This window comes from Littorina saxatilis, linkage group LG12 (genome assembly GCF_037325665.1).
Source record: "Littorina saxatilis isolate snail1 linkage group LG12, US_GU_Lsax_2.0, whole genome shotgun sequence".
Taxonomy (NCBI): Eukaryota; Metazoa; Mollusca; class Gastropoda; order Littorinimorpha; family Littorinidae; genus Littorina; species Littorina saxatilis.
Window position 1 is genome coordinate 24,425,434 of NC_090256.1, and position 27,423 is coordinate 24,452,856.

At 41.5% G+C, this 27,423-nt stretch overlaps 1 protein-coding gene across 3 annotated transcripts in view; it reads right to left on the bottom strand.

The window, feature by feature from the left end:
- LOC138981586 (uncharacterized) overlaps positions 1-27,423 on the bottom strand; it is a 76,448-nt gene that overhangs the window by 2,769 nt on the left and 46,256 nt on the right. For all 3 annotated transcript variants that reach the window (XM_070354552.1, XM_070354551.1, XM_070354554.1), the window contains exons 3-22: positions 26,887-27,107; positions 24,173-24,299; positions 23,188-23,293; positions 22,709-22,775; positions 19,709-19,967; positions 15,797-15,921; positions 14,902-15,021; positions 14,008-14,246; positions 13,557-13,723; positions 13,061-13,203; positions 12,520-12,693; positions 10,693-10,792; positions 9,681-9,890; positions 8,866-9,018; positions 6,897-7,143; positions 6,115-6,336; positions 5,323-5,424; positions 3,627-3,808; positions 1,661-1,770; positions 910-1,072 (exon numbers count right to left, since the gene is read on the bottom strand). In XM_070354552.1, coding sequence (XP_070210653.1) covers positions 910-1,072; positions 1,661-1,770; positions 3,627-3,808; positions 5,323-5,424; positions 6,115-6,336; positions 6,897-7,143; positions 8,866-9,018; positions 9,681-9,890; positions 10,693-10,792; positions 12,520-12,693; positions 13,061-13,203; positions 13,557-13,723; positions 14,008-14,246; positions 14,902-15,021; positions 15,797-15,921; positions 19,709-19,967; positions 22,709-22,775; positions 23,188-23,293; positions 24,173-24,299; positions 26,887-27,107 — 3,237 coding nt within the window. The remainder of the gene's footprint in view (positions 1-909; positions 1,073-1,660; positions 1,771-3,626; positions 3,809-5,322; positions 5,425-6,114; positions 6,337-6,896; positions 7,144-8,865; positions 9,019-9,680; positions 9,891-10,692; positions 10,793-12,519; positions 12,694-13,060; positions 13,204-13,556; positions 13,724-14,007; positions 14,247-14,901; positions 15,022-15,796; positions 15,922-19,708; positions 19,968-22,708; positions 22,776-23,187; positions 23,294-24,172; positions 24,300-26,886; positions 27,108-27,423) is intronic.

Below are 27,423 nucleotides of genomic sequence, written 5' to 3' on the forward strand. Positions count from 1 at the left end.
CCCGATTACGGGGCGGACGCCTTACCACTAGGCCAACCGTGCCGGTGGGGGTTGCTATGGAAATGTGATTTATATTATGGAAAAAACTCATTGGGGTTGTGTTGGGGTGGTTGTAATAGACAGGTGGGGGTTGTTATCAAGAGGTCGTCGCTAGGGCAGGCTCGAATGTACATTGGACCCCCCTTTCAAGATCGCCTGATGTATGACTCCCTTCTCAAAGACATTGCTTTTATTACAATTTCTGTTCCTAACTTCTGTAGACTTGCCTCAATTTTCAAAAACCTGATTTTCTTTGATTTTTGAATCTCTTAAAATGGGGGTTCCGCTGTAGTAGAAGATTAGGGGGCCCGGGTAGCTCAGGTGGTAGAGCACTGGACTTGTGATCGAAAGGTCGCTGGTTCGAATCCGGGCCGGGCCGGACACAGGTCAACCTTATGTGCAGACCCAGAGACGGTATCCATCTCCCACCCCCGTGTCACCACAGTGGCATGTAAAAGACCTCGGTCATTCTGCCATAAGTGCAGATGGCTGATACCACCTAAACACGCATACACTTGTGTATCTCATCTAAAGTCAGGTTAAAACCCGGGAACATGCCCCTAATGGCTTTGCCGTGAGGGCGTAAAACTTGAATTTCTCCCCTGTAGTAGAAGATTGTTTGTATCACAGTTTCATGGAGAGGCCATCTCAAAGTTAGCAAACATTTTTTTTTTAATGAAATTTTATTTTTTATTTTTTTAAAATTTGTTTAGCAAACATTCATACCTTGAACATGTTGGGTTGCGTAATTGAAACAGCTTTCTCTAATTGCTGAAAAAACAACAACAAAAACACAGATTTTTGTGCACTAGGCTTCAGTTAAACGTCAAAACTGCATGGGATAACAATTTTTTTAAACAGGAGAATTACCACATCTGTTCGTTTGTCATAGTATCCATCCGCCAGACTTTCCGGAGCCATCCAGCGCACTGGCATGTAGCGTTCACGAGCACCGTCATACACATATTCGTCCCCGTACAAATCCCAAGAAAATGCTGCATCTGAAATCTTCACCACGTCTGCTGCGTCCACCCTGGTGACAAAGGTAATCATCTTAATACCAGAGTTCTTTACAAATAGATGAACATTGACTGAAATATTGCAGAAATGGAATAAGGGTTGGATTACGCTACCTCAAAATACAGCCCTGTTTTATATTTGAAATACGCATTAATTCCATCTTTAGCTTCTCTCTGTCAAAACTTATTGAATTAGGGTCTACAAAAATAACTGGGCAGGTTTCTAATATTGAAAAGTTGGTGAGCTTTCTTGAATAAATGTAAGAACTGGGCAGGCTTCTGGTATTGAAAATATGGCGAGCTTTCCTGTATAAGACTAAGAACTGGGAAGCTTTCTAATATTGAAAATATGGCGAGCTTTCCTGAATAAATCTCAGAACTCGGCAAGTTTCTGATATTGAAAATCTGACAAGCTTTCGTGTATGAAACTAAGAACTGTACAGGCTTCTAATATTGAAAATCTAGTGAGCTTTCTTGTCTAAAACTAATAATTGGGCAGGCTTATGATATTGAAAAGGTCGTGGGCTTTCCTGTACGGAACTGTTGGTCAAATTAGAAAACAGAAAAGTTGGTGTAGTGGTGTGATAAGTGTGATGACGTACATGCAGTTTCTGGCGGCGAGGTCCTTGTGAATGAGATCCTTGGAGTGTAGGTAGGCCAGCCCCTCAGACACCTGCAGGCCAAACTCCACCAGCTGTCGCACACTGAAATCCTATCACATATCGACACACATCTTGATATTGTTTGTTAAAACTTACACTTTTACTTATGTTTTTGCACAAGTGGGTATTTCTTTCGAATACATCACCTCAATTTAACTAATAGGAGTTACCTTACTTACGAGTGCTAGACTGAGAAGCGTCCTATGTTACAAGTACTAGACTGTAAACAAGGTCGCTAACTCTAGATTTCCGTCAGTATACCATTTAGGGGAGTAGTCTCCCCTTGTCGATAGTACCTCTCTGCGCATGTGCCAATGCCCATAATCCCCAGTTTCAATTTCTTGCTACGGGGAGCTAGACGTGTATTTAGACCTTTCCCGTCTAAGAAGACTTCCTTCACAGGAACTTCAACATTCACCTTCAATCACGGTTTGGGCTTTCCTTTTTTAAGGGTGATTACTATGCCCATATACATTCATCACATTGAACAACGTAACGAACCGTGAAAATGAAAGTGAAACGGCTTAAAAATGTAATCATAAGTAGAAGGTACTTCAATGATACCTTGTTGACACACAGAGCCTAACAGGCTCCGTTACTAGTCTTTTAAAACTAGTGAACATGCAATTGAACGACAATTATTCTTCACTCAGAATGTCGAACAGATATTTACAGCGGTTGGTGTGAATGACCATTTTTACCCCGCCATTTAGGCCGGTGTCACGAACTGAAACCTCTGCTGAACAATCCTTCTCATTGCGGTCAATGCGCATGCGTCAATCTTGGACTTAAAAAATGCGACCCTTTGACCAAACGAACCATGGGTTAGGATTAAGATTAGGGTTAGGGTTAGGGTTAGGGTTAGGATTAGGATTAGGGTAAGGGTTAAGTACAGTGGATACTATACGAGTCTGTATCGGTAATATATCTTTGTCATAATCAACAAGTTCTGTGCCAAACTTCTTCTTACACAACTGGTCTGTAACTTATCTATTGGGGTCATTAATAACTTACTTGTTGACTAAATTTCTGTGCCACAAATATGTGACCCGCTCCAACAAAAGGATAACAAAGTCGCTGTGGCCGAACAGAGATAACAGCAATAAACCTGAGCCATGGCCAACATTTTGGATTTTGAGATTTTAGCATTTCTGCACTCTACCAAATGTGTTATATCTATTCTGTAAATATCAATTTCAGATTCGCTTTGCAAATATAATAAAAATGAGGTTTTATTGCACTGCAGACGCAAAATAAGCACCCTTTTAACCCCCAAATAATTGTTTCTTTCTTCACTTTTTTTTACTTAAAACAAATTTCATTTTCATTTTTTGTGATGCATATTGAAGAAAAGTTTACATGTAATCATTATCAGTCACTTTAAGCTTTAGAAGTTAAACTAAAACCTGTTGCTAGGGATTTTTTGCAAATTTACTCCTGTGACCATCACACCTGCTTTTCTCAAAATGGCTGCTTGAGTTTGAGCAACCTTTAAATCGCTATATCTCATCAATGCTAAATAATAGACACTTGTAGTAAAGACCATCTGAAAGCTGGTTATCTTCACTTTCAAGGGATACCAAAAAGTCGAAATGTCAAAAATGATACTTTGTTATCCTTTTGTGGGAGTGGGTCACATATGTGACAATTTACAAACATGTAACGACACAGACGCTGTCAACTTAAGTTTCAGAATGAGGCATTAGTCTAGCAAAGGCCTATCGTCATAAGACTTGATGCTTTTGAACACAAGTTTTCTGTGGTAGTTCAAAAGCTTTAATAGCCAATTAATTCAGAATTTTATCTTGGTATAAATGTTGTACAGGGAATTTAACACTTCAGAAACTTAAATTTGACAACGTGTACCCCTACCAACTGAAAACTAAGAGAACAATGTATTTCTAACCTTATTAGCATCCACAATGTGGTCCTTGAGCGTTCTGTTCAGCATGTAAGGGTAGATCATGTGAAAGCGTTCCTTGTCTAAGGCAAGTCCCGTGATGCTCAGAACATTGTCGTCACTATGGCGATGCAGGCGCAGACACTCTCGTAGTGCTGCAGTCGTCCACATGGGTAGCATTCCTTCAGCTGTGGAAGATGAGATTTCAGTATAGGAAACACATCATAATGCTCATCAGCAAGCAACAGTGTGACCACACACAAAATCAGCAAGCAACAGTGTGACCACACACAAAATCAGCAAGCAACAGTGTGACCACACACAAAATCAGCAAGCAACAGTGTGACCACACACAAAATCAGCAAGCAACAGTGTGACCACACACAAAATCAGCAAGCAACAGTTTGAACACACACAAAATCAGCAAGCAACAGTGTGACCACACACAAAATCAGCAAGCAACAGTGTGACCACACACAAAATCAGCAAGCAACAGTGTGACCACACACAAAATCAGCAAGCAACAGTGTGAACACACACAAAATCAGACAAAATCAGGTCTTAAAAGGGAGTCAGTCTTAATACAAAATTAGAGAGAGTATTAAATAATTTGTGAAAGAAAGGTCTTACTCGTACAAACAAAAAACAAGTCGCGTAAGGCGAAAATACAATATTTAGTCAAGTAGCTGTCGAACTCACAGAATGAAACTGAACGCAATGCCATTTTTCAGCAAGACCGTATACTCGTAGCATCGTCAGTCCACCGCTCATGGCTAAGGCAGTGAAATTGACAAGAAGAGCGGGGTAGTAGTTGCGCTAAGAAGGATAGCACGCTTTTCTGTACCTCTCTTTGTTTTAACTTTCTGAGCGTGTTTTTAATCCAAACATATCATATCTATATGTTTTTGGAATCAGGAACCGACAAGGAATAAGATGAAAGTGTTTTTAAATTGATTTGGACAATTTAATTTTGATAATAATTTTTATATATTTAATTTTCAGAGCTTGTTTTTAATCCGAATATAACATATTTATATGTTTTTGGAATCAGCAAATGATGGAGAATAAGATAAACGTAAATTTGGATCGTTTTATAAATTTTTATTTTTTTTTACAATTTTCAGATTTTTAATGACCAAAGTCATTAATTAATTTTTAAGCCACCAAGCTGAAATGCAATACCGAACCCCGGGCTTCGTCGAAGATTACTTGACCAAAATTTCAACCAATTTGGTTGAAAAATGAGGGCGTGACAGTGCCGCCTCAACTTTCACGAAAAGCCGGATATGACGTCATCAAAGACATTTATCAAAAAAATGAAAAAAACGTTCGGGGATTTCATACCCAGGAACTCTCATGTCAAATTTCATAAAGATCGGTCCAGTAGTTTAGTCTGAATCGCTCTACACACACACACAGACAGACAGACAGACAGACGCACATACACCACGACCCTCGTTTCGATTCCCCCTCGATGTTAAAATATTTAGTCAAAACTTGACTAAATATAAAAAGACCCAAGAAAAGGAGAGTCTTAAAAAGGGGGTGGGGGTGGGCTCACTATATACACAGATACAGGTAATATTCAAGTACACCAGGTAACGGTTGCCACTGGCCAAGAATCCTACAGCAGTTTTCTGCCATCCACAACAGTCGGAATATTTCTCTTTAAAAAAACTAAACAAAAACTTCACACTCTTACCTGGCAAAGGGTCCTTGAGGGTTTTGATGGTAACTTTTTTGTCTGTTTTCTGTCCCGCTCGCTCTGTAGCAAACTGGCCGTCAATGATGCGAGCAACGTTTCCTGCACATACACATGGAACAATGTTGGCATACGCTGACGCATCTAACTATCAATGCAGGTTTTATCAATGAAAACAAAAAAAAAGATGTAAAGCCTTGAATGAAAAAGACCCTTTGACCTCACACTGACTTCAACACTCATCAAATGGTAATAAAGACACCTATAAACAACATTCACGCACAAACACATCAAGTTTGAGTTTGTGACAAACAAAACAAAAACGCTTGAATGCGTACCAAATAAAATATATACAGCCCTCATCCTGCTTCTCTGGGAATACATTTTATTGGACTTATGTCAAATTTCTACTTCTTGACATTTTTTTAATAACAACCACCCCCATCCCAAAATGTTCGCTTCACAAGAATGCAGAATAAAGCTTCCAAACCTAGAGACTTGTTGTACATTCATTTCAACACTTTAATCTACTCACTCGCTCTCCATCTGGGTTCCTGTGCACAAGAAAGTGCCTGACTTGATGAAAACAAATTAAGCGCATGGTGGGATTGGTTGAAATTGAGATCTGTTTGAGATTTAAAAAAATCTGACCCAGTGCTTGTATCCCACCCAGTTGGACATTTTTCTTTCTCGTGCACACCACCCCTGCTCTTTCTCCAACGCTCTCTCTTTTTATAAAGCTCTCTCTGCAACAATGCACCCCCCCCTCCCTCCCCCATCACTGTTGCTCACCTCTGTTAGTGCACAAGCGGCCGAGCGTGAGGTCATTGGCACTGACCACAGCTATCTTGATGGACTCCCACAGACTGGGCTCCACACGGTTCAAAAACTCAGTCATCAGGTCAAATTCTTTGGCCGTCGGTGGTAGGATCTCTTTGGGCTCCCTTATGACTGTTTCTGCCTGAATGGTGTCTTGGAACCCGTTGTTGACTACTGCTATGCCAGCCACTGGAACTGCAAAGTAAAACATCAGCAGCATTAAAAACAAGCAGAGAAAATGCTCATCGGACTCACCTTCGTCATACGTAATATAAATCAGACACAAACGTTCAAGGCAATGATAATTTCATTCTGATTGACCCACACCCACGCTATTGCGACCTTAACATTTGACCAGGATCGTCCAGACTTATGTTTAGAGGTCGACCCTGGATCTCTGTAAGCACGGTATGTTTGAAAGATCTAGCATAAAAAAAGAACAAACTAATAGTTCTAATATTTTTTACCCAAGTTTACATTTTCCCACGTGACATTATAGTGAAAGTCACTAGCGTGGGGCTGTGTCTAAAACACATGCACAGGAGCATGTGTGGATAGCTTGACTCACTAAAAGCAAGGGTAATTCCCTCTTTCACAACTCATACAAACCAGACAGAGTTATTGCCGGAGTTCGTCTACTTCTGAAATTTTCTTAATCACAACCAACACCCTTCCCTATCCCACAAAATGTACCGTTCACAAGAATGAACTCTGAGGCTTCTAAATGTACAAAGAAATGTGTCCGTTTTTCTTACGTTCGGAGTACTGATTCTGAGGAGCAGGGCTGCCGTTGGGTGACTTTTCCGTCAGACCTATTTGTGACTGTCGAGTGGATGTGTTCATGCTTCTCCGTCGTCGACAACGGCAGAATATAATGATAACAATGACAAGGAGGATGAGCGCACCGATCCCACACATAATGCCGATGAAATAGGAGGTTTCCCAGAAATCCAAGTAATTGAGCTTGCCCACCTCACGAGAAAAACTGCTCCCAATTGTCACCTGATGAAACGAGAAATCACTTGTCGCATAAGAGTAATCGTATAAAACTGCTTGATTAAACAAACAAAGTGTGACCATGAGATGATTCACAACAACAAGTATGAATTGATGGCTTATCCCCAAAACACGAAAAGTGTATTTCAAGTTACATCGTCAGCTGTCAGAATTTGTCCATGGTCTCAAAGGATCTTGGAGTTCAGAGGATTGTATTTGTAACTTGTTTCAACATCAACCATCAACAATGAAGAAACCAGTATAAGCGTAAGAAACGGTATGCTACGGCACAAACAAGCCCACCCTCCCCCCAATCAATACAAAGATCTTTCTTTTTTTTTTTTCCCGTCTTTACACTTGTTCCCTTGTCCCGTTGTGCTCTCACACCGCCCCGTCCCTGCACTTGCTGCTCCAACCACCTCTGAATTTCGTTCCGCTGCCAGACTTGTCGATTTTACAGACGCTCAGGGGGGGATGTCGGGTCGCTGCGGTAGGCTACCCTCGGAAGATGACACTGCACTTCTGCTGAGTCACTTCGACGGTGTTCAGTAGTGGGTCTGTCCCGAGCTATCGGACGCAGCCCACTACCTACTATGCCCCCTACAAACGACATTGACTTTAAGTCGCGGAGCCAGACTGAGTGAGCGTCCCCTCCAGAGAGCAAACCGCCATCACATCCCTCCGTCGACCCCCCAGAACGTCACACGTTGAAGACTGACAGCAGAAGTATTATTCAGGGAAGGAAGGAACAGGAACACTGAGACCAAGGTCACCATGAGAGCTCCGGGCATGAAGGGCCACAAGAGCAAGGACAATTTATATTTTGATGATTAATGAGATGAGGATGATTATAATGATGCTTTGGATTTCCAATTTGGTTTGAGACTACGTGACAGGGCAGCACTCTACGCTTACTGTCATAATATATCCTGGCGTCAACCAGGCCCTAGAACTGCCGCACCTGCGGTGTTGGTCAGGTATACAGAACCTGAGCACCCTCAAAGTCGCATTCGTTAAGTGAATGACACTCGGCTGTGTGATCCCAGCCTTCCCATAGGAACCATAGCACTTCCACTCTGGGTAGGAGCCGACCGTAGCCCGAAAAACCCACATGACCCTGATGGGATTTGAACCCACGACCTCCCGGCCCGCAGCCCGATGCGCTAACCACTGCGCTACGGGGGCCGGTAATACAAAGATCTTTTACATGCACTGAAGTTGTAGAATTATTTCGGTACTTGTTTGTGCCTTAATTTCTACCAAATATTTCAGTGAGTATGCCTCAGATTAACCGAATTATTGATTTATTTCTTGCATCTGTATCTGGGTTTTTAAAAAAAAATTCTATCTATACAAGTTACTCCAAAATTTAAAAGAACAATAATAAAAAAACAAGGAAGGTTACATTTTTGCAATATTTAGTTCAGGACAAAACAAACCATTCACAAGAACCTCAACCTAACATCTTTTAAAATGGACAAACAAGAGACGCAACAGAAACCAAGTAAAGACATGATGCTGTCACTTAGAATAGTCTTCAAAGTTTATTTTTTCTCTTGTCTGATCACTTTAAAGGTCATCAGGTCAAGGTTCTTGTGAAATTTTTGTTTTGTTTTAAATCAAATGTTCCAAAAATGTAACCTTTCTTGGGTTTTTTATTCTAGATTTGGAACATTAGCAGTCTATCTGGTTCTGATTTCTTCAGAGAAATACAACATCAAGGTTTACCTGGATCACACTGCCTTTGGTGCCTTGAAGGTTCCTGGGTGGTTTACATTCTATTTCACTGTCTGTCAGCTTCACGATGTCACAGTTAAGCACACCGTTAATCAGAATGCTGATCTCCGCTTGCTGACAGCCCCCACTCGCCAACCTTGACCCCTGGAAAGTGAAGTGATGACTAACGAATTGGTTGAACTTCACATGAACTAAAGTTCCAGACTCAAAGAATGTGATGAAAATAATGTTAATCCACTGGCAGTTCCTTATGTGTGTGTATATTTGGTATTTGGTATATCTTATTGTTCTTGGGGAATTCCCTCCAGGAAATGCTATACCTGGGGATAGCGTGCAGCGACAGAATCGCCCTACCCAATTTCCCCCCCTGCATGCGTGTATTCGTGATTTCCACGGCCTGAGACTTTCGCTCAGATCTTGGGATCTTTATTGTGCACGCATGCACACAGGGGTGTTCAGACACTGAGGGGAGTCTTAAAAAAGTTGACTCTTAGAAATAAATCCCTTGCCGAACATTGGGATCGAACCCACGGCAAAAGCGACATCTGGTTTCAAAACCAATGCCGCTAACGACTGAGCTATTTCTCAGCGTGCATATGTGCATGCGAGTTTTTATGTCCGTGTATGTTTGTGTCAATGTGTTTGTGAAGTTATTCCTTGCTGATGTGCAAGAAAGGGTATAATAATAACGCTGCAATTGCAATAGTTTTACCTTGGAGCTTGTAATGCATCACATTTACAAAATAAATTTGTTCAGAAAAATCACAAACAGTAAACAATCAAAGAAGTAGTATTCATATGCTCACCGAAATGATGACATTTTTTTCAAATGGATACTGCAAGTCGTAACTGCCCAGGTCATTGAGTTGTGGGTCCTCTGTCACTTGCACAGGGCCAAGGTCGAGGTATTTGACCCCATCAAGGTGAAGGCCAAAGGAAAAGTTGTCCCGAGGGATAGGCATGCTGGTGAGATAAGGACCTATGCATCGCAAGTCTTGGTTCTGGTGCATACATTTCTGAAAGTACAATCCATCACATCATTGGTATTGCACTCAAAGTTTATGATGAACAAGGTTGAAAGTGTAACCAAGTGCAAATTATCTTTGGAGGCCAAACCAGTCAAACAGGAGTTCATCTAAATAAATAGCACGTACGTACTATAAAAATTGCCAGCTGAACACACAGGTTTGCAAGAGCATACCAGGCGACAACAGCAGACAGACCCTACCACTGTTTTATCCAAAACAAGCAGCATTATACAACAGCAGACAGACCCTACCACTGTTTTATCCAAAACAAGCAGCATTATACAACAGCAGACAGACCCTACCACTGTTTTATTCAAAACAAGCAGCATTATACAACAGCAGACAGACCCTACCACTGTTTTATTCAAAACAAGCAGCATTATACAACAGCAGACAGACCCTACCACTCTTTTATCCAAAACAAGCAGCATTATACAACAGCAGACAGACCCTACCACTGTTTTATTCAAAACAAGCAGCATTATACAACAGCAGACAGACCCTACCACTGTTTTATTCAAAACAAGCAGCATTATACAACAGCAGACAGACCCTACCACTGTTTTATCCAAAACAAGCAGCATTATACAACAGCAGACAGACCCTACCACTGTTTTATCCAAAACAAGCAGCATTATACAACAGATAATCAGAAAGTAAGACACCAGTAAGAAAAAAGATTAAAAAAAACCCTTGTGTTTCTACGATTAGAAGAAATATTACCTGAGAAGGTTTGTTTCCCAATTTACTGACTGCCCTGCCTACAACTATTGATACGAGTAAGACTTACGCCATAAGTTGTGTTTCCAGTTAAACGGTCTTTCACTTCCATCTTGGGAAACGCCACACTTCCAAAGTTTCTTCCTTTGAACAGGACACCACATCCACCACTGAAGCAGATCAAAACACATGTGCTTAACATTGGTCAGTCTCAAAAGTGATAGAACACACACACACACACACACACCACACACACACACACACACACACACACACACACACACACACACACACACACACACACACACACACACACACACGTGCACAGAGCTTTCAGAAACTTTTTACAAACAACACAGATAATTAATCTCTGACACTCGATGAAAAATAATGAGGTGAATAACAATAATTGTCAAAATCAATGCTAAGCAGAAGCAAATCTTGCTGAGGCTTATAAACAAACAACTGAATTTCACATCAAAGAGCTCTAGTCTAACAATGCACTTCCAAGTGAATGGATCTACAGTACAACTCCCCTTTTGAGACCACAACAAATCTGAGTAAACAAGGTATAAAAAAAGGGAATCTTAAAGCAAGGGTAAATTTACCAAGGTGAAGAACAGAAAATCAGTGAAGGCACGGACAGGTCATAAAGTGGGTAGCGTGTTAAAATGGGGGATTCAATAAGGGATATCCACAGTAAAGTGGGTAGCGTGTTAAAATGGGGGATTCTATAAGGGATATCCACAGTAAAGTGGGTAGCGTGTTAAAATGGGGGATTCTATAAGGGATATCCACAGTAAAGTGGGTAGCGTGTTAAAATGGGGGATTCAATAAGGGATATCCACAGTAAAGTGGGTAGCGTGTTAAAATGGGGGATTCTATAAGGGATATCCACAGTAAAGTGGGTAGCGTGTTAAAATGGGGGATTCAATAAGGGATATCCACAGTAAAGTGGGTAGCGTGTTAAAATGGGGGATTCAATAAGGGATATCCACAGTAAAGTGGGTAGCGTGTTAAAATGGGGGATTCAATAAGGGATATCCACAGTAAAATGGAACCCGGCTTTTTAAAACCTTCAAAAGTCTGAGAAAATCAGGTCTTTAAAAGGAGGTAGTCATAAAATGGAGGTAGTCATAAAAAGGAGGTAGTCATAAAATGGAGGTAGTCATAAAATGGAATGGAGGTAGTCATAAAATGGAGGTAGTTATAAAATGGAGGTAGTCATAAAAAGGAGGTAGTCATAAAAAGGAGGTAGTCATAAAAAGGAGGTAGTCATAAAAAGGAGGTAGTCATAAAAAGGAGGTAGTCATAAAATGGAGGTAGTCATAAAATGGAATGGAGGTAGTCATAAAAAGGAGGTAGTCATAAAATGGAGGTAGTCATAAAAAGGAGGTAGTCATAAAAAGGAGCTAGGTAGTCATAAAAAGGAGCTAGGTAGTCATAAAAAGGAGGTAGTCATAAAATGGAGGTAGTCATAAAATGGAGGTAGTCATAAAATGGAGGTAGTCATAAAAAGGAGGTAGTCATAAAATGGAGGTAGTCATAAAATGGAATGGAGGTAGTCATAAAAAGGAGGTAGTCATAAAAAGGAGCTAGGTAGTCATAAAAAGGAGCTAGGTAGTCATAAAAAGGAGGTAGTCATAAAATGGAGGTAGTCATAAAAAGGAGGTAGTCATAAAAAGGAGCTAGGTAGTCATAAAAAGGAGCTAGGTAGTCATAAAAAGGAGGTAGTCATAAAATGGAGGTAGTCATAAAATGGAGGTAGTCATAAAATGGAGGTAGTCATAAAATGGAGGTAGATTTAGATGTAGCGAAAATGTGAAAAAGCAAGGTCCATTAAGAGGTCTTAAATGTGGGGGTGTAAAAGACGGGTCCCACTGTATCACAAACCAACCTGGTATACATGGCCACGGTGGGGAGCTGGTTTGTACTGAGCACAGGATCTGGTTTAAAGGTAAAAGTGGCAGCGCTTATGGGGGACTGCTCTTGTGTCCAGCTTATTTTCAGGGGGACCGCTTCAGGATTGATTGATGGATTTGAGACGTTGAAGATAATGGTTGACATGTCACTGTGTGAAAGAAAAAAGAACATGATTATCAAGGTCAAAACAAATAGATGTGTCAAATGCTGCATCTCAGCATGTTTAAAAAAACAGCTGAAGTGTTAAATCATAAATATTTTGAGATATGACAAAATTGAACTTATTTCAACTGAAGAGTTAGTTATCTACAAATTCAATATAGAATCCCAGTTGCAACAATTTTTACGAAAGATTCCCAACAAAAAGTATCACTTCCAGAACATTTGATAGAACTATAATAATACCATGCATAAAACAAAGAACGACAAAACCACCACCAACACCGCACACTGACACACACACAGTATATAACAAGCTTGTTGCGGAATTTTGCAAGGCTATGTAACTAACTCACTGTGACAAGATTTGCTGTGTGAGGTTGTCCAAAAGGACAAACAGTTCTTGAGAATCGTTGCCCAGCAACTGACCCTTGATGGTGACCACAGTCCCTCCTCTGACCGGTCCGATCAAAGGAGACACACTCTCTACATGCGGAGTCTGCACAGCAATTGTCACAGTATGTACTGACCAACTGTTTTAACTATCATATTGTCAGCTTCTATGATACTGTTCTTCTCTATACCAGTCCGTGTCCGTTCTCTTTTCTGCGTTTCCTCCAAATACTATTTGTTTAGCTCGGCAAAACGTCTGGCTGGACAATTTTCAGATACACACCACACACACACACACACACTCTCTCTCTCTCTCCCTCTCTAGTAATACAACTCATTTGGATTTTGAGGTAATAAAAAAAAAGGATAAAATTTAGATAATACTTCACAAAATTGAGAAAAAACACACTAAAATAGCAATGCATTTCATACAGACTTGCACAACAATTAGCAGCTTACACAGTTTTGGCTGGCATCAAGACCATCTGCACAGGGACACTGGCCACTGATTTTATCACATGTGTTGTTGATGCTTCCAATAGGGCTGCACTGACATGCGAGGCACCCAAAAGACTGTGTTTTATCAAGCTTGTAAAACCCATCTTTGCATTCACTGCAAGTCCGACCTGTATGTAGTTAGGGAAAAAAGAAGACAGGTGTTTGTGAAAATAACTGCCCAGGACATTGAGTCACACAAAACTGAGGTGACATATCTTTAATCAATGCTGGCTGGACATACAGACGGACACATATGAATCCTAATACTTTTGAATTACTCAGGTAAGTCAAAATGCAAGAAATGTTGTTCGTTTTGTTTTTTTTGAGGGGTAAGGGGGGGGGGGGGGGGAGGTTGTTTACCCTTACTGTTACAGACTCAACCTGTTTCATTACAACAAGCAAGCTCATTCACCTGTCACATTGCTTTTACAGGTGCACTGTCCATCAGTCTTGTTACACACTGCTCCTGCATGTGTTCCTGCCTCGTCACAGTCGCAGGAATTCTGACAGTCAAACTGGGAAGTGTTGCGGTAGCGGTTAGAGAGGCAGCTCTCACACCTGTCTCCTGTCGTGTAGGTGGCAATGTCGCATGCACACACGTAGCGTGAAGCCGATGTGTTACAGGTCTTTGCATTGCCATTGCAGTTACACCTGAAAAACATACCGTTCATAATCTTGCTTGTGCTTTCGCTTAAAGGTGTGCGAGTGAGTGAGTGATTGAGTGTTTGTGTGTGTGTGTGTGTGTGTGTGTGTGTGTGTGTTTGTTAGAGAGAGAGAGGGACAAAGAGAGAGACCGAAAAGAGAGAGAGAGAGATAGAGAGAGAAAGAGAGAGAGAGAAGGATATGAGAAATATGGAATGTGATGTTGCTTTTCAGACGAGCATAAGACTTTAGCCAAGTACCTGCAAAGTATATTGTGCAGTGTAGTCAAAAAGAAACCCGCCGCAGTATACTACAATCTTGTCAAACTTGCACTTCCTGTGTTGAACTAAAAACTCATCCCATCCCAAAACACACACATACATATGTACACATACATATGCACACTAACTCACACACACACACACCCACATACATACACACACTAACTCACACACACACACACCCACATACATACACACACTAACTCACACACACACACACACATACATACACACACTAACTCACACACACACACACCCACATACATACGCACACTAACTCACACACACACACACCCACATACATACGCACACTAACTCACACACACCCACATACATACACACGCTAACTCACACACACATACATACACACACACTGCCGTTACCTTCCAGTGACCACCACGCTTGACAGCACAATGTTGCTTCCAGGTTGCACAAAGGTGAGATCAAACACTTGCACCACGTACTCAGCAAATGTCTCTGGGCTCAGATTCTGAGGCAACACCCTAAAAATCATATGAATGACATACATGTATATCACAACACCTCTCCCCACACAAGTTACGGAACATAATTCCCCATTTATTCTGATATACTTTTGTGCACTTCACAAGCTTTTCAGACAGAAAAAAAAGAAGAAAAAAGAATGATGTATGTATTAGTCAACTAGAGTATTGAAACGACAGGTAAATTAAGAATTAGCAGACACTGAGGTCAAAAGGTCTTGTACATTTCCCCTTCTTGCATGAGCAGCACATAACTAGATACTGGCGTGAAACACGGTAGACTTAATGCGGGGAAGGACAAACAGGGGTCAATTGCTGCAGGTCACACCCTCCTTTAGCGCCAGGGGCTGTGTAGCGCAGAGCACTGGACTTGTGATCCTAGGTTCAAGCCTAGGCAGGGACGGACACAAATCTCAGAGACAGTACCCATGTCCCACCCCCGTGTCACCACAGTGGCATGTAAAAAACCTGGGTCATTCTGCCAAAAATGCAGGTGTCTGGTTACACCTAAACACGCACACACCTGGGTAGCGCGACTCTTGTTGCTGCTAGCTTTCCACTGGGAGGAAGCGACCCGAATTTTTCAGCGTTGGGAGAGGGAAAGAAATGAAATGAAATAATTAAAAGATAAGATTTGCAATTAGACCAATGACTGGTCACTCATAATCAGCTCACAGATTGCATCACTTCTACGTGTCAGTGTACTAAAATAAGTCTGCTTAACTGAACAAGCGGTGACAATGACATATTTGCTAGGGAACTAGCATGCACTTACTTGGAAAATGAGCAATTCTTGGTACTGCTACTACAGGTCCACTGGTAAGGCTGATTCGGCAACCCCACACTAATTCTAGTGTTAGCTGGTACCTCAGATTGGAACATAACTTCAACTTTTTCCAGCTGTCCAAACAGAGAAGAAGAGCACACAGTCAATTTTCACCACCACAATTTTTCATTATGTAACAGGGTGCCAAAATAAAGTACTCTAATTATGTTTGAAGGCAAAGCCATGCAGTCAAAAAGGAGTGGGTTTGGGCTATTACCCCAGAAAAATGTAATAAGTCAACTCAAAAGGTTTGCAAGAGCATAAACTTGAACTTGAACTTGAACTTGAACTTGCGATGTTTAAGGCCTTAGGCCTGTTCATCGATCCTGTCGAATAGTACTCCAATAACACTTTTGTTGGTGGCATGCGCGGGCGGTTATTAGTAGCACGTTGGCGAGAATTTCTCTGGTCTGTCTGCCCAGAAATTGTCCAGCCTTCCTTTGAAACTGTTCACTGATGGTGCTGTCACAACTGTTTCTGGCAGACTGTTCCAGTGAGGAATCACCCTTTCTGCGAAGAAGCAGCTCCGAACGTTCAGCCTACAAAATGGTTTGTACAACTTGAGGCTGTTTCCCCTAGTGTCTTTGGTTTCGGCCAGCTGGAAATTCGGGTTGCCTGTGTCGTAGATCCCATGCATATACTTGTAGAGGTCGATCATGTCACCTCGGAGACGCCTGTGTTCGAGACTCGGTAGTTTGAGTACAGCAAGTCGTTCTGGGTAAGTTTTCTCACTGAGAGCCGATATCAGTTTGGTAGCCCTTCTCTGTACGTCCTCTATTTCCTTGCACAGCAGTTTCTGCTGTGGTTGCCATACTGAATGCCATATTCAAGGATTGGCCTGACAAGACTCTTGTAGAGTTGTACAAACACCTCCCTATCCAGATGCTCAAACGATCTCCTGATGATGCCTAAGGTTTTGTTTGCCTTCGCAGTTGCTTGTGCAACATGTCCCTTGAAACTCAGGCGATTGTCTACAAGTACACCAAGGTCTTTCTCCGTTTCGCTTTCTTCTAGAGTGATGCTAACCTCCTCACCACTTTCGGATCTCCCTTTCATGTGATAGCTGGTCTCTGTGTGTTGTTTGCCTAGCTTAAGGACACTACACTTCTTTGGGTGGAACTTGAGGAGCCAGTTGTCAGACCACTCTTGTAGCTTGTCCAGATCTTCCTGCATGACAACAGGTCCTGAGGGCACGTCAGTACGTGTATATAGCTTGGTGTCGTCAGCAAACAACTTCACAGAGCTGGTGACTTGGCTAGGCAAGTCGTTTATGTACAGGGTGAAGAGCAGAGGGCCCAATACACTTCCCTGGGGGATTCCACTGGTGACTGGCGCTTTGTCTGAGTGTGTACCGTTCACAATCACTTGCTGATGCCTGTCCGCTAGAAAGTTGCGTATCCAGTTAAGGACGTTACCATGAATTCCATGCGCTTCAACCTTCGCGATCAGTCTTGCATGTGGAACAGTGTCGAATGCCTTCATGAAGTCCATGTAAACTATGTCAACACTGCCTCCTTCATCTAGAATCTTTGTCCAATCATCCAATGCCTCAAGAAGATGGGTCACACATGACCTCCCTTGCACAAACCCATGCTGATTCTCACAGATGAGATTGTTTGACCTCAGGTGATCATTTACTGCCTCTCTGACAAGGGTTTCCATAGCTTTGCATAAGATGCATGTCAAGCTGACCGGACGATAGTTACTAGGCTCTGTTCGACTACCTTTCTTGAAAATCGGTGTCACATAAGCTTGTCGCCAGTCTTCTGGAATCTCACTGTTCTCCAACGACAGTCTGAATAGTCTTGCAACCGGATATGCTAAAGACTCAGCTGTTTTAGCCAAGACACATGGGTTGATACCATCCGGGCCTTGTGCCTTATCTGTCTTCAAACCAGAGAGCAGTTTCTTGACCTTTGCTACTGTGATCTCAAAGTTGTGGACTTCACTACCAAAGACATAGTGGGGGGGGAGGTGGAATATTGTCTGTTGCTTCTTGGGTAAATACACTCTGAAAGAACTCATTCAGCACGTCCGCCTTTTCTTTGTCTGAAGAAGTTTTGTCACCATTAGTTTTCTTAAGATCTGCCACTCCAGTCCGACGTTTTGTATACATCGTCCTGTCACACAAAGGCTCACCCTAAACTTGCATACACAGTGTTTCTTTTACAGTACACACACTCTGCGACCATATAAGAGAACTCCTTAGAGATGTTATTGTGAAGAGGGGAATGAGTTTGGTGGATCTGAGTATTTCGACTTGAAAGTGTGGGTCATGCAGTGGGGGCTTAGGGGTTCTGTGTGTGGTCCAGGCTTGCAAAGTCGGGGACAAAAGAAGATGGAATGTGGTCTAAATCGTTCATACCCATGAGACGGCTGTCTGGCGGTGAATAGCCCTGTAGAAGAGCGTTTCATTATTATTATTGATATAATCATTACAGTTGAACTCCCCCTTAGCGACCCCCCTGTTTACGACCACCCCCTTTTTACGACCGATTTTGATACCACGGATACAGTCTACTATATAATGAACCCCCAGTGAACGACTCACCCCAAAACGCGACTTACGACCGAGCTTTTGGGGATGAATTACGACTTTCGCGCATTTGTAGTCGACGGAAAAAAAAAATCTCGCGCACGATAGAATCCGCGGCGACTTCCTTAGGAGTCGGGAAGACGCAAATCCTGTGTATCGTCAAGGATAATGACCCAAAACGCGACTTGCGACCAAGCTTTTTGGGATGATGTACAACTTTTGCGCATATTTCGAGCAGACGAAAACACAACATGGCGGCTCTCGCTCCTCCAACTATCGCGAGAAGAAATAAAAACGAAATCTCGCGCGCGCGAGATCCTGATACATCCGTTTTTTTCTGCACGCTATCTTGTCACGACGACTGTCTTGTTGACAAACGAAGATTCGCGAAAGAAAAAGAAAAGCGCCGACTCTTGAGTAGAGAGCTAATAAAGTAATCGCTAATCGAGCGAAGTGGCAATCCGCGGCGACTTCCTTGGGAGTCGGGAATACGAAAATCCTGTGTGTCGTCAAGGATAATGACTCAGTGTTATCTAGATGGTGAGAAGGATAGCGAAGCGAAAGTACGCCAAGAGAGGAGCCTGTACGAAGACCTCAACGATCGTGGTCAAGTTTAGCGATGCAAGGCGACGAATCATTCATATGAGCGGAAAGATGATTCGGGAGAAAAGTCGTTATGCTTTCTATCGAGTTAGGACATTCGGATTTTACTGGTTGCGCCACAATGTCAAATGTGCTTCACTCAGCGGGGAGCGAGCATTACGCCATGAGTATTATTTTCTTTGAAATTTGAGTTCAAGTTGTTCTGCTGTAATGTGTTTGTGTGTGTGTGTGTGTGTGTGTGTGTGTGTGTGTGTTTTGATATGACAGTAAACTGCAACTGTGTGTTTGTGTGTAAACATGACAGTACATACACTGCAACCAAATTCATGACCGACTGGCCAAAAACTCAAACCCCCCTTTTAAGACCCCCCCTTTTTACGACCTAATTTTCAAGGTTTTTCCAAAGTCGTAAACAGGGGGTTCTACTGTATCAATTTATATCATGGGGGCCGGGTAGCTCAATTGGTACAGCACTGGACTTGTGATTCTAAGGTCACGGGTTCAGACTCAGAGACGGTATCCATGTCCCACCCTCGTGTTACCAAAGTGGCACGTAAAAGACCTCGGTCATTCTGTGATAAGTGCAGGTGGCTGATTACACCTAAACACGCACACACCCGGGTAGCGCGACTCTTGTTGCTGCTAGCTTTCCACTGGGAGGACCTGAATTTCCCAGCATTGGGATAACACTAATAGAGTAAATGAAATGAAAAAGAAATTACCTGGTACTCCTGCTGCAGGTCCACTGTCAGATTGAAATCACCGTTACCAGGCCCAGCCCAGAAATTGCTTGTGTTTCCGTCCACCAGAGTTTGTGGCGTGTAGAACTCGGCACTGAGGCGTTTGGTCTCAGAGCCGTTTCCATCTGTGCATGTGTACGCGTCGTCTTGCTTCAGAGTGGTGTGAGTGTGCGGGCAGCGACAATCACTCAGGGGAATGGTACTATTCACAGGTGTGTTGGAAAAGATGCTCTGAGTCTCCCTGCACATTAAACGTATTCAATTTGAAATCAATTGCTGTCCAGACCTGCCAACCCTTGTGGAGCCTCAAGTGTAGCAATTTACATTTTGGGGGGAATTTTCAGCATAGCAAATGGTGTTTGAGTGTAGCATTTTTAACATTTTTATTCCCACATCCGTATTTATGCCATCTTGCACAAGAATAGAAATTTTTGATAAAGTTTGATGAGAAAGTAGGAACTTAAAATGCCCATTAGAGTATCTGCAGCGCCACTTTTCAGTGTAGACGATGTTTTATGACCCATTTTGTGACTGCTACACGGAGTGGGAAGCAGAAATGAGTAACAGGACTCAAAAAAAAAGAGCGACATGTTGCATACTCATTACTTGTGATTATTTGTTTAAGCGTAGCAATCTTTTGCTTTGCGTAGCAATTGCTCTTAAAAGATAGCATGCTACACTAAAAGCATAGCAGTTGGCAGCTCTGGCTGTCCATCTGACGAACGACAAGAAGAAAAAGAAGAAATCAACAGCAGGTCGACCTTCTACACTGACAGCCAAAAATCTTTGGACATACTTTAAATTGTAAAGTTCTCTGCAAACAATGGAGCGATACAAAAAGTAAATACATGTCAGCAAAGCTCAATGCATCCTGTGCGTTCTGTTGAAAACAGAAATGAGATCGGATAAGATTTAACAAAGTTATGACTGTTTGAACACGCACTCCCCAAAAACAGAAGTCACACAATTGGATAACAAAAAGTTCTACAAAACTGGCTTAACTGACAAAACTGATAATTGCAAGTCGTTCATTCTTTCTGTTTGTGTGTGCTCCAACATCTCCTGATTTGTTTGCTATGCTAATCAATGACGTACGTTCACAAATGACTTTGTAATTGACTTTGTAATTGGGAAGCCGTTTTCAATGAAAAAAGACATCGTTGACGACAAACACGAAAATTCCTGTTTTTTCTGAAATATTTTCACTTGTATCTCATTTTCTTCCTCATTTCAATGCAGAATTATACACAACTTTAAGGACATGTGCAAAACTCAAGGCTCAACCTGTGGATACAGTTTGTTTTTTTTAAATGTAAGTCTCAACTCCACAGAAACCGTTACAAGTTGTACACACATATGGAAGCATTGTGTAAACAGCAGAAGAACCTTGAAGTAGGACACAGACTGGAATTATAGCAGATAGCAGTGGCATAATGTGTAGAAAAAATAAAAGCGATATATTCAGAAAGAGAGAAACTGTAGGGAAATGAAAGCCGGTGTGCCTTGATGCAAATCTGCCTTTTGAAGCCATATTTTGACAGTCCGGGAACCGCTCTTGTGTCGCGGTAACACAAACCCTAACATGACGTCATAAAATAATTACATCACGGAAAGTTTTGTCGTCATCCACTCTTCGTATTTTCCGAGATCTGAAAGACTGTTTTCATCTGTGTTAATCTGTTCTCACCTGTCTTCACCTGAAAAGATGCCACGAGTGCCAGAAGATGTTAGAAATAGAATTCCCTGCACGTGTTCAGTAGCCTGGATCCCTGACAAGAACGCAAATTTGACCAAGATCTTAGCAGGTTGAATATTCGTGAAATTAGAAATATTTCCTTCCACCCCCATAGCTTTGTGAAATAGGCATGTTTTGCATCAAAATTTGGAGAGAATAATGATAAATCAATGAGAAAAAGGAAAACCCGATTTTCAAATTTCAACTGGACATGGTTCGGTCACAGTGCTGTCACCTTATAACGTACATGTAAGCGGTTGGTGACGTCACGGGACAACATATTTTGAGATTTTTTCAACTGAGTTGAATAACAAAAATCCTTGTGCACATCATTTGTGAATTTCATTTCAATCGTTCCGACAATAATGGAGAAAATGCCAGATAAGTGAAAATATTCAGAAAAAAACAGACATTTTCGTGTTTGTCGTCAACGATGTCTTTTTTCATTGAAAACGGCTTCCCAATTACAAAGTCAATTACAAAGTCATTTGTGAACGTACGTCATTGATTAGCATAGCAAACAAATCAGGAGATGTTGGAGCACACACAAACAGAAAGAATGAACGACTTGCAATTATCAGTTTTGTCAGTTAAGCCAGTTTTGTAGAACTTTTTGTTATCCAATTGTGTGACTTCTGTTTTTGGGGAGTGTGTGTTCAAACAGTCATAACTTTGTTAAATCTTATCCGATCTCATTTCTGTTTTCAACAGAACGCACAGGATGCATTGAGCTTTGCTGACATGTATTTACTTTTTGTATCGCTCCATTGTTTGCAGAGAACTTTACAATTTAAAGTATGTCCAAAGATTTTTGGCTGTCAGTGTATAAGAAAACGGTACCCTCCCCTCTTTTAAACGGCAGTCATGTTTAGACTTTGTTAATGTATCTGTTGATGTTAGCTTTTAAAGGGAAACAATCTGTAGAAGTTCTTGACCTTTTCATATTATCATAAAGATGCTTCGACTTCATTATGATTCCAAAGTTCAGAATGAATGCTTACTTCCCTTCTTCTGTTCTTCTTCGTTCATGGGCTGAAACTCCCACGTTCACTCATGTTTTTCCACGAGTGGGTTTTTAACTGTTACACTTCGAAAAAATCCCCTAACTCATTTTGTGCATAACACAGTCCACACGTGGAGGTTACTTCTTCTTGTTCTACATTTTAGAGAAAAAAATACCTCATGTAATTGACAGTCATTTGCTGATTACAAACAATGGGAAGAAACGGCAGTAAGCAATACATTACCTTAATGTGAGAATGTCGTTGTAGTAGCGGACATCGTACATCTGGTAGCTGTTGCCTGCACCAAGGCCTGAGCACAACATACAGCATTTGTCATCATTCAGTTAATCTCTTACCATAAAAAAGAAATCTGTAGATCATAACAGATGCTTGAATTTCATGGATGCTACTGTTACATCGTTTCATCATGGACGCATAACATCAGTCTCATTGTAGTTAGATACATTTAACCTACCGTGTGTTGGAAGTCAGCTGGACTTATTACAGTATTTAGCAGAACCTTTGGTTGAAAGAGGACGTTAACTACTTGTAAGTTTGTGACTTAATCACCATCTTCACAGAACACACACACACACACACCCACACATACGCATGCACACACACACAAACACACACACACACACATCCTGCATGTTTTCAACCAATAACTTGTTCCTACAAACTGCACATTTTTTACAGATGCCCTGACAAAGGTGACATACTTATGGGAGCGCCCAGGGTGATGCCAACAGATGCAGGCAGACTTTGAACTATTGGAGATTGCTTGATTTCGTCATTCACCCTCATGTCGACCTTGCTTTCATATACCTGCAAAACAAATACTGTACACTGAATGAATGTTTGTTTGTTCGTTCATGGGCTGAAACTCCCACGGCTTTTACGTGTATGACCGTTTTTACCCTGCCATTTAGGCAGCAATACGCCGCTTTCGGAGGAAGCATGCTGGGTATTTTCGTGTTTCTATAACCCACCGAACTCTAGACATGGATTACAGGATCTTTTTCGTGCGCACTTGGTCTTGTGCTTGCGTGTACACCCGGGGGTGTTCGGACACCGAGGAGAGTCTGCACACAAAGTTGACTCTGAGAAATAAATCTCTCGCCGAACGTGGGGACGAACTCACGCTGACAGCGGCCAACTGGATACAAATCCAGCGCGCTACCGACTGAGCTACATCCCCGCCCCCACTGAATGAATAAAGTAGTATGTATGGTAATAAAGTAGTATGTATGGTATTTCCGTGATCGCTTATAAGTAAAATAGCAGTACTTTCTCTTTCAGTCTCACTAAAAAAAAAAAGATAAAAAAAAGCCAGGGTAATTTTCTCAGTAAGCCAAGGTTCACAGATACACAAAACACATGCATACACACACACACACACGATCATGCATACACAGAGCTGCACACTTTTATGTGTTCCTTTTTACACTCTATTTAAGTAGCTAAGCACCCCCCCACACACACACACACACACACAAATACAAAGTTGTGGCCACCAAAAAAAGGTAGGTAAACTTTTTTGTGAACTTATTACGCAAGTAACGCCCCCGATTGTTTTCTTGTTGCTGACAATTTGAAAAAAGTAACAAGGTTGGTAGCATAAAAAGGGTACAGTAACCAGAGCTAATTTATAATCCAAATCACACAGCCATCTAAACGAAAGAAAGAATCAGAACCGGTCCTAACCTGAAGAATGATGTGATTCCAGTCTGTGAGCGTTGTAGTATCACAGAACGTGTTGATACACAATTTATCGTTGCTCACGAACACTAATATTATCTCCTCACTGCCCTGGCCAATGCGAGCTAAAGTGCTGCAAAGAAAAAACAGAATAACAGCTAAATATGATATCAATATCAATTATAATTTCTGTAATCAATCAAATCAAATCAAATTTTATTTTATGAGGGTTGTGGCAACTGCTTGAGTAAACAAATGTGGCATTTGAGCTGCAGTTGAACCTGTCTGTAACAACCACCACAGGGACCCACCACAGGGACCCACCACAAGTGGTCAGTACAGACAGGCGGTGACTGTGGAAAGGCGAATCATATTGCAACAACTCGTCTGGGATCCTGGTCGTGTCAGCAGGTGATTGTTATGGAGAGCTAGAGGATGTCGTGAAAGCAGGTTCGAGTGTATTTCCATGACTTATTCGTTTAAATATAAACCTTTATCATTCGTGTAGGATGTAGAAATCATAAAATCCACAAGTGAATAAACTACTACAAGTTCCCATAATACCTGTTCATTGGCTCTATCGACGCCCGTTTTTAACCGCTTGCTTCCCTTTATTATAATAAACCGTCCATAGATCATCCTTCTCCCGAACTAACTCCTTAGTATGTCATCGAGAATAGAGGATTTGGGGTATTTTTCATGCAATGAGGTCAGCGCTTTTCGGTGATTGGTCAATGCATTTCGTATCAATAATGTCGGTCACGCTTGAAATTATCGCTACTTCATATTGCTTTCCAAACTTATACGAAGTGACCAGGAGCGTAGGGTCAGTTATGAACTGAATTAGCCCCTGACAGTGAGACCAGTACACAAATACGAACGGACCGCCCTGATATGGCCCTTCGTGGTCAGCTGAGCGTTAAGCAAACAAACAAACAAACAAACAAAATACGAACGGAGAGACTCGGAAACTCGAGTCAGTCGTCGCCACGCTCGAGAACTCAAGTGTAATATTTGAAGTTAAAATCTCCCATGCCTACAGCGCGACAGAATAGCTCACTTGGTAACGCGCTCGATCATGCACTAGTCCTTACTTTTGTGGTCCCGGGTTCAATTCGCTTCGACGGCAATTTATTATACGTTATTTGCGTTTTTGACCAAAATATGACATTTTACACAGATTGAGACAGTCATTGTTCTCCGAGACCGCGATAGCGGTCGAGGTGAACAATGACTGTGTTGATCTGTGTAAAATGTCATATTTTGGTCAAAAACGCAAATAACATTTATGTATCAATCAAAATTCCTTTCAGGTACTGACTTTGTTGTTGTTTTGACGATTGAACGAGCACACACACATGCAATCAAACACATAAGCTTCATATTTGGGCGTTTCAGGTTGACCGAAACTTCAAAGGAACTACAAAACACACGTCATGAACTGACTTTGTTGTTGTTTTGACGATTGAACGAGCACACACACATGCAATCAAACACATGACGTGTGTTTTGTAGTTCCTTTGAAGTTTCGGTCAACCTGAAACGCCCAAATATGAAGTTTTGTAGGCCTCTGACGTCACATGGCTCAAAGAAGGGAAATCCAATGTCCAATCATACATTATTATTTTCTTTTTTTACTCATAATTCTTGTATTTCATTCATTTGCTTCATTCCAAACGTTTTGGATTATGAAATGAATCGAAATAATAAAAAAAGTTGCATAATATTATTGAGTACTTCCAGAGTTACCCAGTCATGTTTTTTTAAAATTTAGTAACTGTGACATCGGCTTTGGTGAAAATTGATTGCTCTATAGGCAACACCGCGACTACATGCAATGATGATATCAAGAAAATGTACAAAACACAAATACAAACGGGGAAAACGATGAGTCAACAAATGCTCGATTCGAAAACTTGAGCAAGTGGCAGTTATGTTGGCAGTTCAAGTCTTAGTTTTTACGCCTTGATTGTGTAAGCCTTGTGGCGTGGTGGTTAGACGTTTGTCCCCAAAGCCGGTGGTCTCGAGTTCGAGTCCCCAAACTACTTTTGTAAATCATGATTTTTAAACTTTTTTTCTTCTTGTCTGAACTCTATGTACTTGTATGTTATTCTTTTTGATTTATTCCAAAGGTTTTGAGTCGTGTATTGAAAATCAAATATAGTGCTTGAGTGCCCTTGAACAGCTTTCCCACAATCCCGTATTCTATTTTTAGTATGGGATATCCCCAAGGACATATGTATCACTGCGTGTCGACTGCTGGTAATAGTAGATACATACTTCTATTATGATAGGCTTCTGTGAAATCTTATACTGAGGTCAGTGAAAGAGAGAAAAAAAAAGTGATTTTCAGGCTGTTCACACAGGGCGGAAAAGGCAATTCCTGGCACTTTTCTGTGAGCACCATTTTCCCAAGACAGAATAAGATTACTAGAACATAGGTTACAGCTGCGGTGTGAAACATGTATTACAAGATCCCTCTTACTCTTTTATCTAAATTAATCTGATAACACACTCTCTAACATCCAAGTTACTGTTCTACCTGAATATATACTCCACTCCCACCCCTCTTTTTGCGTACCCAGAGAAATGTAGATTTGTTCTGTGTTTGTCACTTCTGTCCTAATGCATACATGTGTATATAACTCTGAGTGCATCCGCACATAAAGAACAGCTATGATGTATGTCTATTAAAGGGATAAAAATACCGCAAGTCTTACCAGTTGTCATTACACGCAGAAGAGATCCAAAATGACAAAGCCATACGGCCTGAGGTGGTTGCAACATTTGTTTTTGACACTGTGCATTCGGCAGCGGTGCCGTTTAATGCCAGAAGGCCGTTGCTGCTGTTGGCACTGGCGGGTGGGTTGGAAGGACTCGAAGGAGTGTTTGTGCTCACACTGCATTCCGGCATTTGATTTGTCCATGATATCAATGGAAACTGCACACACAAATCAAATTTTTTTTATTATAATATACATGTATTCATAGTTAATATGTAAAGCGTGGAGAGCATAGATTAATGTGGTTCGCACTATATTAGCTGTCATTATTATCCAAGCGGAGCGCGGGCGGAGCCCGCGCGTAGCGAGGTAGTTTTTTTTTTCATCTCCCAGCACTGAAAATTTTTTTGCCAAGTGGTGTCTGTCTGGACATTGTTCTAGAATTCATCTTTTAGCACAATATTAGCGACACTGTTTGGACAATTCTATTAAAATTAGGCGTACAAACTGATTTTGTTTCGGGGAATCCTCTCA